Source organism: Armigeres subalbatus, chromosome 2 (assembly GCF_024139115.2).
Source record: "Armigeres subalbatus isolate Guangzhou_Male chromosome 2, GZ_Asu_2, whole genome shotgun sequence".
NCBI lineage: Eukaryota > Metazoa > Arthropoda > Insecta > Diptera > Culicidae > Armigeres > Armigeres subalbatus.
The window spans coordinates 242,131,591-242,144,840 of record NC_085140.1 but is presented as its reverse complement, the minus strand read 5'-3'; the positions used below and the strand labels follow the sequence as shown (position 1 = coordinate 242,144,840).

The 13,250-nt window shown below is 41.0% G+C and overlaps 1 protein-coding gene across 1 annotated transcript in view; it reads left to right on the top strand.

Annotated features, from left to right (window-relative positions):
• LOC134209638 (uncharacterized) overlaps positions 1-13,250 on the top strand; it is a 93,780-nt gene that overhangs the window by 28,328 nt on the left and 52,202 nt on the right. Inside the window, exon 3 of the mRNA XM_062685631.1 lies at positions 4,693-5,522. Coding sequence (XP_062541615.1) covers positions 4,693-5,522 — 830 coding nt within the window. The remainder of the gene's footprint in view (positions 1-4,692; positions 5,523-13,250) is intronic.

Sequence of the window (13,250 nt, the reverse complement as noted above, 5' to 3'; positions counted from 1 at the left end):
TCATCTTGCGACACATCAAACTCCATGATTTTTAAAGACAACCTCAAAAGATGGGTTTTTGAGAGGTTTTGGACACATTGGCCACATCCGAAAATTTTCTCGGGAGCCTGGTTCCCTCAAGAAAGTGGACAAATCCCGCCTAGCACCAAAACTCATCTTGCGACATGTCAAACTCCATGATTTTGGAAGACGAGCTCAATAGATGAATTTTTGAGAAATTTTGGACACATTGGCCACGTCCGGAAGTGTTCTCGGGAGCCTGGTTCCCTCAGGGAAGCGAACAAATTTCGATTAGCGCCGGAGCCTATCTTGCGGTATGCCAAACTCCATGATTTTAAAAGACAAGCTCAATAGATGAGTTTCTGAGAGGTTTTGGACACATTGGCCACATCCGGAAGTGTTCCCGGGAACCTGGTTCCCTCAGGGAAGCGGACAAATTTCGATTAGCACCGAAACCCATCTTGCGACCCATTCCTCCATGATTTTGAAAGACAAATTGAATACATGAATTATTTTTTGAGATTTTAGACACATTGACCACGACCGGAAGTGTTCTTGGGAACCTGGTTCCCTCAAGGAAGTAAACAAATTTAGATTAGTACCGAATTTCATCTTGTGACGTAACAAACTTCATGATTTTGAAAGTCAAGCAAAATAATGAAGTTTGATATGTCGCAAGATGGGTTTTGGAGCCAATCGAAATTTGATCGCTTACGCTTGGAGGGGATTTTACGGAAATCACCACGGCCGTTCTTTCACAAAGAAACGCACCGTGGGCCGAGACTTGCGTTGATGTGCGTAACGCTGATGATCTTTCCTCCTCCGGTCTGTGCTCTTCACGCGACCGCGTCTTTGAATGTTTCGGTGGCGGTGGGGTCAGAAGCGATCGTAGCTTGGAGTATTTTTTATATAAGGTGTAATGCATTATGCACTGACCCAGCAAGTCGCGAGGTAGCTGCCACACTACCACATGGTAGTGTACTGGAGTGTGAGACTCTCACCCACTAAACCCTCCTTGGGCTCCAACCCTAATTTCCCCCCGGGACAGCTTTCCAGCATTACTTCTGGAGGATAGGCTGTACTTAATTTACTCATTCACACATGCACTCACACCATTTGAGACTTACTTGGATGCTCATTCTAACACTCCATGGTAGTAGCCTCGAGGAATCAATAGCGGTAACTGACTGGACCAACAGATACTACGCTAAGACATTCCTACCTCAGCATGTGTAGTCTATTGTCTATTGACTTCTCCAAATAAATAAAAATGTGCGTGATTCCGCTGTATTCCTCTCAAAGTGTTTGTGATAGTTTTGCTGCAACTGGATTACCACCCACTTTTATTCTATTCATCCTACACAGTAACATTAGTGTTGGTGATTCTGGCTTTGGAGAAGTCAATACACAAATTGCAGCCATGTCACGGAGTGACCCGGAGTGGCAATTACCCGCTACGACACTCCTTCTTTAGTACAGGCCGATCACTCACTCTTCTGCCGAAGCAGACCACGCGCTACGTTACCGAAGTATTTAGGTGCACTCCCCGTGCACCACATGTGCCTCACTGTGGGTGTGTGGATTCAACCCACTACCACCCTGCCGCCGAAACAGCTGCTCCAAATGTCACTCGCCCCATGTGAGTCTTATTTGGGTGCTCACCCTACACTCCACTGGCATGCCTCGAGGTGTCAATAGCGGTATGTAGGGACCAATCAACGATACTACGCTACTCCTGCCTGAGCATGCGCAGTCCACACTCAAACTTCTGTCGTGCTTCGAGGTGGCAATAGTGGTGACGCACTATGACACTCCTGCCTCAACAAAAGTAGATCACTTGCTCTCTGCTGAAGCAGCACACGCACTATCCTACCGAAGTAGGGACACTCCCCATGCCAATTGGCACCCACTGGGCTCTTGTGCGCTTTGAGCGACGCACGGCCGCTTTGATGGGGCCTGCTTGCGGACACATGTAGCATTTTGTAGAGGTCTAACAGAGCCCACTGCCAAACCCCGCCACGTCCTAGGCAGGCCCCCTAACTCGCAGAAGCCGTGGGGAGGGGTCGTAAAGCCCTTGAGCTTAGTCCCTGCTGCCCTGAAGGGACTGCCAGAATGCCACAAACCTAATTAAGCACATGGTGTCGTTCGACGACATGTTCACAACATACAAACGAAAAAGCACACAACTTTTAAATAACGAATTGCCTGCACAATTATCAAACACGCATGAACTAGCTTTAACAACGCTGTACTGGGTTTTTGGTGCACTAAATTGACTAAATAAGGAATGACTTGGTTAAAACTGCTCAAATGAAAAGTATGTTAAGAATTAACCTTCATATACACAACACAGCGTGATACTTAAAATCGATCACTCCTGCCTCTTCCACTAGCCAGAACGAAGTGATCGATCCAAGTCAATCTTCCCTCGGATTAAGGTGTGCATTATTGATTAGCTTCGTAATCATAACCTTCGGGAAATCCTGAGCGGAAATCCGAAGGCCCTGCCCATCGTACCCTTCCGTCTTTAGCAACCTTTTGGATACTGGGTTCGCCGTAGAGCTGGGCGAGCTCATGGTTCATTCTTCGCCGCCACACACCGTCTTCTGGTACACCGCAAAGATGGTCCTAAGCACCCGTCTCTCGAATACTCCGAGTGCTTGCAAGTTATCCTGGAGCATTGTCCATGTTTCATGTCCGTAGAGGACTACCGGTCTTACCAGTGTCTTGTACATGACACATTTAGTGCGGAGGTCTTCGATGCATTCATCTCCAGTCCTATTTTGTTGCTTCACGTTTCAGGTTCTGCCACCTTTGCAAATGTTCGGCCGAAAATTACCATGTCATCCGCGAAACAAATAAATTGATTGGATCTGTTGAAAATCGTACCCCGGATATTACACCCGGCTCTCCGCATGACACATTCCATCACCATCACCTTGCAAGTTGACGTTTTTTAGGCTGATTTTTTTTTGCATATGGAAAACATCCTACTGATTTTTATACAAACGCGTTTTCGAGTGAACTCTCAAATGTAATTCCTGCATCAAACAGTGGTCAGTCAAAGCTTCAATAGTGAAAAAGCATAATTGTTCCAATAAAATAAAACGAAAGAAAAGAACGCTTAAGCAAATTGGACCATCGAAGACATGGCTCAGGGAAGTGCTACCGAAGTTTGCACCTCGATAACCTTGGTTGCCTTGGCGGCAGCAGTCGTGGCATCCATCTACCAGAAACCAACCTTCTCGTTCAGGAAAGATGCCGAACACTACTTGTGCTTCATCGTCGCGATGCTGCGCTTGAACCGGAGTATCTTTCAATTTTCAACTCCGCCGGGACCACACTGAAGCTACCACCGAGCAATGCTGCCTCAAAACAATGCGATGGTAGAGAAAAGGTAGACGGTAGGAATGTAAGAAACGCAACCGGAAGAATTGATTTGGTGAGCATGTTCCAGTTATTTTATATTTATGTCTTTATATGTACAAAATTCCAAACTAAATACGCACAGGGCATCGTTTGCTGCTATTGACGCGGATATTGTGGGAGTCCCAGATATCCGGTTCACGCTTTAGATGGCAGCGGTGGCTCTTCTCGACCTTCTACTCCCTGAGTAGTTATTGCGAATAAGGGCGTCCTTGCGATGTTTTGCTGCACCTGTTGTGGAGAGGTAGTACATCCCAATCCTCTGCACGTTCTGAAGACACCTTTCTTGCTTCAGGAGTGAATCCTTTTAACAGTACTAGTCTTCATGACAAAAAGGGCACCATTACGGAGCATGAGATTTGATCAAATTATTTGCAGTACTACTTAGCCAACACTCCCAGCTGGGTGAGGGATAGAGGATGACACACACAACATTTAATAGAACGGACATGCTCGTTACAAACTGTTGGCAACATAACGCTAACCACCGGAAACAGGCTTTCTACGAAACTTTTCGAACAGGGGTGATAGTATAAGCGCCGCTACTAAAGTCTAGCACTCGTGGCCGGAACCTGGGTGGCATTGCGCATTTTGACTCGAAATGAGCACACCATGCAAACTGTCATACGAAAGAGCTGTCGAAAGGTGATGCGCAATGAGGCCCCTGGTGACTATTCTTTCCGTGACACGATGCGAAGAAAATACAAGTATTGCTCAAGTTAAAAATTACCACAAAGCAAAAAGGGTCCTGACTTCTGACATCGGGGAAAGTAGGAAGCGTTTTGTTTAGGAGGGCTTAGAGTTCTGGTCAAACTTCACCGCTTCCCCTGTTTTACAAAATCTCAAACTATTCTTATTTTTTTTCCAAAATGACTTTGGAACTTTATCGCTTCAGACGTCAGTCGAACTAGGCTGTCGATTGGATAATGATACTTAGCAATGGCACATCTCACACGTGGAGGTCAACTGCACCCACCGCTCCGAGCATTCTGACCAATGTGGCATATAAGAAGGTGCTGATGAAGTGAATTCAAGCCTTCTTATATACCACATTTATCGAAATGTTCGGAACGGTGGGTGCACTTGACCTCCACTAATGTCAAATCAGAGACTAACCCGCAGGCAAGCTGGCGGCCTTTGTCGCTCGTGGAAAATTGGACAGTCCTACAGCGATTCCAAGCATCGACCAACCAACTCCATATGAATGTTTCACATATTTTCGCAGAATATCATGCGTTACATTATTTTTCTGTTCTTTCTTTCTAGACCGTTGCATATACGCTACAGGACAATCCTTATTTCGATTTCATCGATGGCATGATTAACTTGAGCCCGAACATTATCGACAATCCATTCTACAATGTGCATGTGAAGGACATTCTATTCGATGGATACGATGATTACTTTCTTTCAAATTTAATTGATATTGTTGAGAAGAATCCAGGATTGAGCGACATGGTCGATCTACCACCATTTGACAAATTCGGTTGGTTCTACGGACGAAACGAAAGTGAAACGTACGATGGAAATTTCACTATCCGCAGAGGAACGGACGACTTTCAGCACATGGGTATGATGCAGCTCTGGAACGCAGTCAACCAGACCGAATTCTATCGAGATGAATGTGGTGCGGTATTTGGTAGTACTGGGGAGCTATGGCCACCGTTTCAAGAACGAAGGAATACAAACATTTCGGTGTTTTCATCCGATATCTGCAGTGCAATGACTCTGGAGTATGACGGAGATTTTAGTCTGCTCGGTGTGGACGGTTTCAAATGGAGAGGCAATGACCGCGTCTTCGATAATGGCAATAGATACAATGAAACCATTTGCCAGTGTACGGCTCAGCAAGAGGAGTGTCCGGTATTGAAAACAGGTGCTATGGATGTGTCGCAATGTAAATTTGGAGCTCCTGCAACTATTTCATATCCTCATTTCTACCTGGCGGATGATTCATACGCAAATGCAGTAGAAGGTATGGCACCGAGCAAGGCGGAGCACGAGTTTATTATGGCATTGGAACCTTATACAGGAGTCCCACTAATGGTGAAGGCACAACTGCAGGTCAACCTTCAAGTGGAAGATTACGGTTTAACGTAAGTATATATCGAAACAACGAATGAAACGACTGCTTTTCTAAATGAACAAATACGTAAAATCAATCAACGTTAATTACATATTTCCGGCTATCTGCAAGAAGACATATGGACTATGGATGTATGCTACAGTCGACTCTCTACATCTCGATTTTCTATATCTCGATATCTCTCCCTATGTCGATGGTTTCCTCAGACCCTTCAATCTACACACATTTGGGCTTTCTACATCTCGATAATCTCCCTATCTCGATATCTCTCTATCTCGATGGGTTCGATCATATTTTGTTCAGGAATTACTCTCCTTATGTCGATATGGTCAAATTTTTAGGCTACTAGACCATCTTTGGACAATAACAAACACATCAACAACAGGAAACGACATTTGTTTTGTTGTCGTTTTTCATAGCAACGATCTTTTTTGAATCTAGTACCCATTTCAATTTTCCTTCCTTTCCTCGATCTCTCCCTATCTCGATGGTCCCTTCAATATCGAGATGTGGAGAGGCGACTGTATTTTTTACAATGTTATGAACTCGATGTGCATATGCACATTACGCGAACGATTTGAATTATGCTTCGAGTGAGAATCTTTCCTGCAACCAGTGCAGTGAATACTTTTTTTTTGTTGACTAAGACTTACAATTGTTACGAAGGAATTGGACTCGGGGTTTGGTTTTCGGGGAATTGTCGTACTACCGTTCCAAGATTTTCGCAAGTTTATGTCGTTGCCGAGCGAATGCCTTAGACATCCGTCGAATATCTGAAATTCCATGAGCTGTGTACTCACTAGTATGTCCAGCAAGAATATGTGGCTCTAGTAATGCTTAGGCAATGTATCAATAATTTGTATCAAAACCGCTTCCTTTTTGTTCGATTAGTTCTGTCCTGTTCTGTCAATCGAGCCCACATTTAGTTGGGCGTATATGCATACAGAAGCGGATTGCTTTGATCAACAGTTTCATTTGGATTCGAATAATACATGTTTTTTTTCCGCAAACATCAATTTTAATTTTTATACAATTTGCTACTATCACAGTTTGCTCATGATTTTTATTTATATGAGAAAAATCGTCGGAGTTTCTTTTTCTTTAATAGCTACGTGGCTCTACGTGTCAATTAGAACTTGGCTGCTTTCTTACTTTGTATTCTATCAACATAAAGTATAGTAAAGCTACTTATTTATTCTTGTCTTCGTCTCGAATTTACATATAACAAACGTAAACAAAGCCCTGTTTCGACGATTCTTAGCCCACGACAGCTCGTTCACGCAAACCAAAATCACTAACAGACTATGAAGACTTCCGCTACATAATCTCATGGTAGTTTGCCTAATTAAAGAAATGATTAATTATTTTAGAGCGTCTTAGGGGAAATGCTACAAGGTTAAAAGACTATTATTCTTCCATTTACTTCCACTATTAACTTTTTTATGTATCAACAAGCAGATACGTATTTCGTTTCCTACTTGGAAACTTCTTCAGTGTTTGTTATCGACTGAAGAAAAACATTGCTCATTAACTTTAAATATGGTGTGTAGGTAGAACTGCAGGTAAAAATTAGGGCATGTCGCTTGGACCGATTCGTCGTCGTCCCGTGGGTAGTAATCTAAACAGCCAGGTATATCCGTTTCCTTGATCTTTGTTAAGTAAGTTTATTTGTTTTTGTTTGTAAATTTCTAAGCTTTCCGCTACGTCAAGTTTCCAAGGATTTTGTATTTGTCTGAGAAGTGATATGTTGTCTTTAGTTAATTGATGATCTTCGTTAAATATATGTTCGGCTACTTTAGATTTGAAATGATAATGTATACCTTTTTCAGTGTCTTTGTTTGCTTTAGTTACTTCTGCCAAATGTTCTTTTGAACCTCGTGTCTAGTGTTCGTTTTGTCTGTCCTATGTAGATTTTGTCACAGTGTGGGCATGATATTTTATAAACTCCAGATTTTCCTAATGTGTCAACAGGGTCTTTTGTGCTTCCAAGTAGTGTCTTCAGTTGGTTGTTCCTGCTACTGAAAACTAATTCGATACCAATTTTCTAAATTTAGAGCGTAATGGTCTGGTTATATTATGGTCAAAATTAATGGATACTCGTCGCAATTCATTTGTTATTGGTGATAATGTAGTTAATGATTTTCTGTACTGGGTTTTCTATGTTTGTCTATAATAGCTTGAATAGTTCTAGTTGAGTATCCGTTTAGTCTAGCTGTTTCAAAATGTAATTTAATTCTTTCTGTTTCCCTGTGACGCTAAGTGGAAAAGTCTCAGTCTATGTATCATGTGTTGGAATGCGGCTGCTTTGTGTTGGTGTGAATGGTTTGAAGTGTTGGGTATAACTCTTTGTGTGTGTGTGTGTGGGTTTTCTGTAAATTTCAAAATTCATTTGGTTTGATTCTCTAACTATTAAAACATCCAAAAAGGGCAATTTTCGGTCTTTCTCTTGTTCACAAGTGAACTTGATATCCCTATGTGCACTGTTAATGGCTTCTAGGATTGATGGAAGTGCGTCTTTCCTAATGATGCTGAAGATATCATCTACATATCTCCACCATCGCTCAGGAATGGCCCCTTTTTCCTTCAAATCCATTGTTAAGTTTTTCTATCATAAGGTTATTATATAATTAATTACGATAACCTTATGATAGAAAAACTTAACAATGGTCCATACAGAAAACAAAGAAAAGATCCCTTGACAGATATTGTGAAAAAAGTAGATAAAACCATCAAAGAATGTAAACCCATATTTGAAAATTTGCCTCGACTTAAAATTTCCAACCCAACTTTGCCTAGAATTAGAGGACAACCAAAAATTCACAAACCCGGAAACGAAATCAGAGAAATAATATCTGCGGAAGGATCTCCAACTCACAAAATAGCAAAATGGTTAGTCAAAGAATTCCAAACACTCTACACACATACACAAACAGACACTAGACAAGTACAAAACACAAAACAGTTTATTGAAAAATTGCAAAACTCAGGAAATATTGAAGAAGACGAGATAATGGTTTCATTTGATGTGGCTGCACTGTTCCCAAGTGTACCCGTAAAAGAAGCTATTGTCTTGTTGGAAGATTGGTTACTTAGACAAAAATCAGACGCAACTTGGAAGACAAAAGTACGCACATATTTAAAATTAACAAGACTTTGCATAGAAGAGAACTATTTTACTTTCAGAGGAGAATACTACAAGCAGACAAAAGGAACACCAATGGGTAATCCTCTGTCCCCTTTCTTATGTGAACTGTTCATGGCTAATCTCGAAAAGGATTTGAAGGAAAAAGGGGCCATTCCTGAGCGATGGTGGAGATATGTAGATGATATCTTCAGCATCATTAGGAAAGACGCACTTCCATCAATCCTAGAAGCCATTAACAGTGCACATAGGGATATCAAGTTCACTTGTGAACAAGAGAAAGACGGAAAATTGCCCTTTTTGGATGTTTTAATAGTTAGAGAATCAAACCAAATGAATTTTGAAATTTACAGAAAACCCACACACACAAAGAGTTATACCCAACACTTCAAACCATTCACACCAACACAAAGCAGCCGCATTCCAACACATGATACATAGACTCGAGACTTTTCCACTTAGCGTCACAGGGAAACAGAAAGAATTAAATTACATTTTTGAAACAGCTAGACTAAACGGATACTCAACTAGAACTATTCAAGCTATTATAGACAAACATAGAAAAACCCAGTACAGAAAATCATTAACTACATTATCACCATTAATTGCATATTATTCGGCAACTCGGCCGTACGAAAACCATTTTTTTGTTAAATATCTTGGCTGTGCATATGCACAGCATATGTTTCGAAATGGAAAAATTGATATGAAATTTGCGAAAAAGAATCCACGTGTTTTGGAGGGACTCGAACCCTCAACCTCCTACTCTCTAGATAGGCGTGATAACCCCTACACAACAAGACCACTTAAAGGTCACGTTTGCGGAAAAGCCATCAGAATCCGAGTACCAGCCTTAACAAAAAAATGGTTTTCGTACGGCCGAGTTGCCGAATAATATGCAATTAATTGTAATCAAGTGTCGGTCTTTCACCGTCATTAGTCGTCTGAGTACACGCGACCGTTTACGTAAAGGCAATCAAACTCATCAAATGCTTTAGCCAAGCAAGCCTTTGGCACAGCAGAGTGCGATTGAATTCGCATTCTATACCGTCCCGCCCAGTCCGTTGCTGGGGGGCATGGAGTGCGATCCTCTCGTTTAATAAACAATGTGCACTCGCTTGGCTGTGGATATACAACAGTAAAGCAAATGTGGAGATTGGGCAAATCAAGCATCCGAAAGATATTCAATTTGCAAAAAGAGAGCTAACCGCGGTGGAGGTTGGTACTCGGATTCTGATGGCTTTTCCGCAAACGTGACCTTTAAGTGGTCTTGTTGTGTTGTAGGGGTTATCACGCCTATCTAGAGAGTAGGGTTGAGGGTTCGAGTCCGAGAGTCCAAAACACGTGGATTCTTTTTCGCAAATTTCATATCAATTTTCTATTTCGAAACATATGCTGTGCATATGCACAGCCAAGATATTTAACAAAAACAAAAAAAAAATGGTTTTCGTACGGCCGAGTTGCCGAATAATATGCAATTAATTGTAATCAAGTGTCGATCTTTCACCGTCATTAGTCGTCTGAGTACACGCGACCGTTTACGTAAAGGCAATCAAACTCATCAAATGCTTTAGCCAAGCAAGCCTTTGGCACAGCAGAGTGCGATTGAATTCGCATTCTATACCGTCCCGCCCAGTCCGTTGCTGGGGGGCATGGAGTGCGATCCTCTCGTTTAATAAACAATGTGCACTCGCTTGGCTGTGGATATACAACAGTAAAGCAAATGTGGAGATTGGGCAAATCAAGCATCCGAAAGATATTCAATTTGCAAAAAAGAGAGCTAACCGCGGTGGAGGTTGGTACTCGGATTCTGATGGCTTTTCCGCAAACGTGACCTTTAAGTGGTCTTGTTGTGTAGGGGTTATCACGCCTATAAAGAGAGTAGGAGGTTGAGGGTTCGAGTTCCTCCAAAACACGTGGATTCTTTTTCGCAAATTTCATATCAATTTTTCCATTTCGAAACATATGGTGTGCATATGCACAGCCAAGATATTTAACAAAAAAAAAAATACATTATCACCAATAACAAATGAATTGCGACGAGTATCCGTTAATTTTGACCATAATATAACCAGACCATTACGCTCTAAATTTAGAAAAATTGGTATCGAATTAGTTTTCAGTAGCAGGAACAACCAACTGAAGACACTACTTGGAAGCACAAAAGACCCCGTTGACACATTAGGAAAATCTGGAGTTTATAAAATATCATGCCCACACTGTGACAAAATCTACATAGGACAGACAAAACGAACACTAGACACGAGGTTCAAAGAACATTTGGCAGAAGTAACTAAAGCAAACAAAGACACTGAAAAAGGTATACATTATCATTTCAAATCTAAAGTAGCCGAACATATATTTAACGAAGATCATCAATTAACTAAAGACAACATATCACTTCTCAGACAAATACAAAATCCTTGGAAACTTGACGTAGCGGAAAGCTTAGAAATTTACAAACAAAAACAAATAAACTTACTTAACAAAGATCAAGGAAACGGATATACCTGGCTGTTTAGATTACTACCCACGGGACGACGACGAATCGGTCCAAGCGACATGCCCTAATTTTTACCTGCAGTTCTACCTACACACCATATTTAAAGTTAATGAGCAATGTTTTTCTTCAGTCGATAACAAACACTGAAGAAGTTTCCAAGTAGGAAACGAAATACGTATCTGCTTGTTGATACATAAAAAAGTTAATAGTGGAAGTAAATGGAAGAATAATAGTCTTTTAACCTTAATTAAAGAAAAATGGACTCATAGACCTTTGGCTATTTATTTATTTATTCAGACCAAGGCCGAACTGGCCTGTACAGTACGTAAGAGTCTTCTGAATTCGGCTCGGTTCATAGCTACACGTCGCCAACCAAGCAGTCTACCGAGGGTCCGCAAGTCATCTTCCACCTGATCGATCCACCTTGCCAGCTGCGCACCTCGCCTTCTTGTGTCCGTCGGATCGTTCTACCACCTCGATTTCGTCATCACCGATGCAAATTCGCGGTGGCTCACATTATCTTCTCTTGAACCTCTTCCTATCATGTACTTCGTCTTCGACGTGTTGATGAATAATCCGATCCGCTTAGCTTCCATCTTTAGTCTGATGTAGGCTTCCTCTTTTCTCAAAGTTACGTGGCATAATATCAGTGTCGTCGGCGAAGCCAAATAGCTGAATGGACCTCGTTAAAATCTTACCACTTGTGTCAATCTCTGCCCATCGCATTTTTCATCGTCCACTAATACACTTTCATTTGTTCTTCTTCCTCACCTTCTATTTATTCTCATTGGTATTACCCCTTCCAAAGCGATGTTGAATAGCAGACACGAAAGACCATCACCTTGCCATAACCCTCCGCGCATTTCAAAGAGAATGCCCCTGAAACTCGAATAACGCACATCACCCGATCCATCGTAGCCTTGATCAACCGTGTCAGTTTATCCGGAAATCCGTGTTCGTGCATTAGCTGCCATAGCCGGTCTCGATCAATTATATCATATGCGGTTTTGAAGTCGATGAATAGATGACGTGTGGGCACGTTGTATTCGTTGTATTTCGTAATTTCTGCAATACTTGGCAAATGGTGAATACACGGTCCGTGGGGGAGCGTTCGCCCATGAAACCCTCCCTTTGGCTAATAAGCCGTAATTACAGCAAAAAATCTGATGATAAAGAGCATTTCCATAACCTGGAATGTACCTTCTGCGACTCTCCCAGGGTTGCAGGGAGCTGAAAAAACGAGCAATGGGTAATGTTTTCAACATAACCGCGAGTAGACGTAGGACTTGAATAAACGTAACGTATTTACATTTAACTTCTAACTTTTGGATCTATGGAGTTTGATTATAGTATTGATATTGGAAACGACAACTTCCATGTTGTGTAGAATTATTAGCAATTCGTTTATTCAAAACTTCTGGAAATAAAACTAATAATTAAATACATAATTAGAATTGCTTTGTTTCTAACTATTAAGCCCTTGTTTACTCAAGCAAATGTAGGGCATTTATAGATTTCTTATTGATTAAAGGTTTTTAAGTTTAAAAATTCTATTTATAAAATTTTCAAACTTGGGAAAAATGTGCTATTTTAGGGGAACTGTCCCGTTTTCCAAACAAAGAAATACAGCACCAATTTCGTTGTTTCTTTTTGCTAACATGCGTGCTTACTGTTGAAAGTCAAGGAACAGTAACCCTACTAAAATAGAGGAGGTACTGTTAATACATCAACAAAAAATTATTTCATGTTTTGATTCCAAACTCCGAGTCTACGTCAAGTTTAATAATACAATTTCTCAGAAAATGAAAAACAAAGAATAAGATAAAGTTTTTTTTTGTCTTTATTAGCAAGACTTTCAGCCCTGGGCTGGCTCGTCTCGGAAGTTTATTTAAATATTCTTCTGGAAATTATTTTTTGCGGACTTTTTTAAAAGATTTACATATAATACAGCGAAACTTTCTAATCTAAAATGGATATTAACACTATTGCTGATTGTGCATCTTTAATTGCTAATGCCTTCTGCAAATAATTAAAAGTAATTATTTTAATATTTTTTTTTTGCTGGGAATCAGAACTGTTATAGTATAAGCATG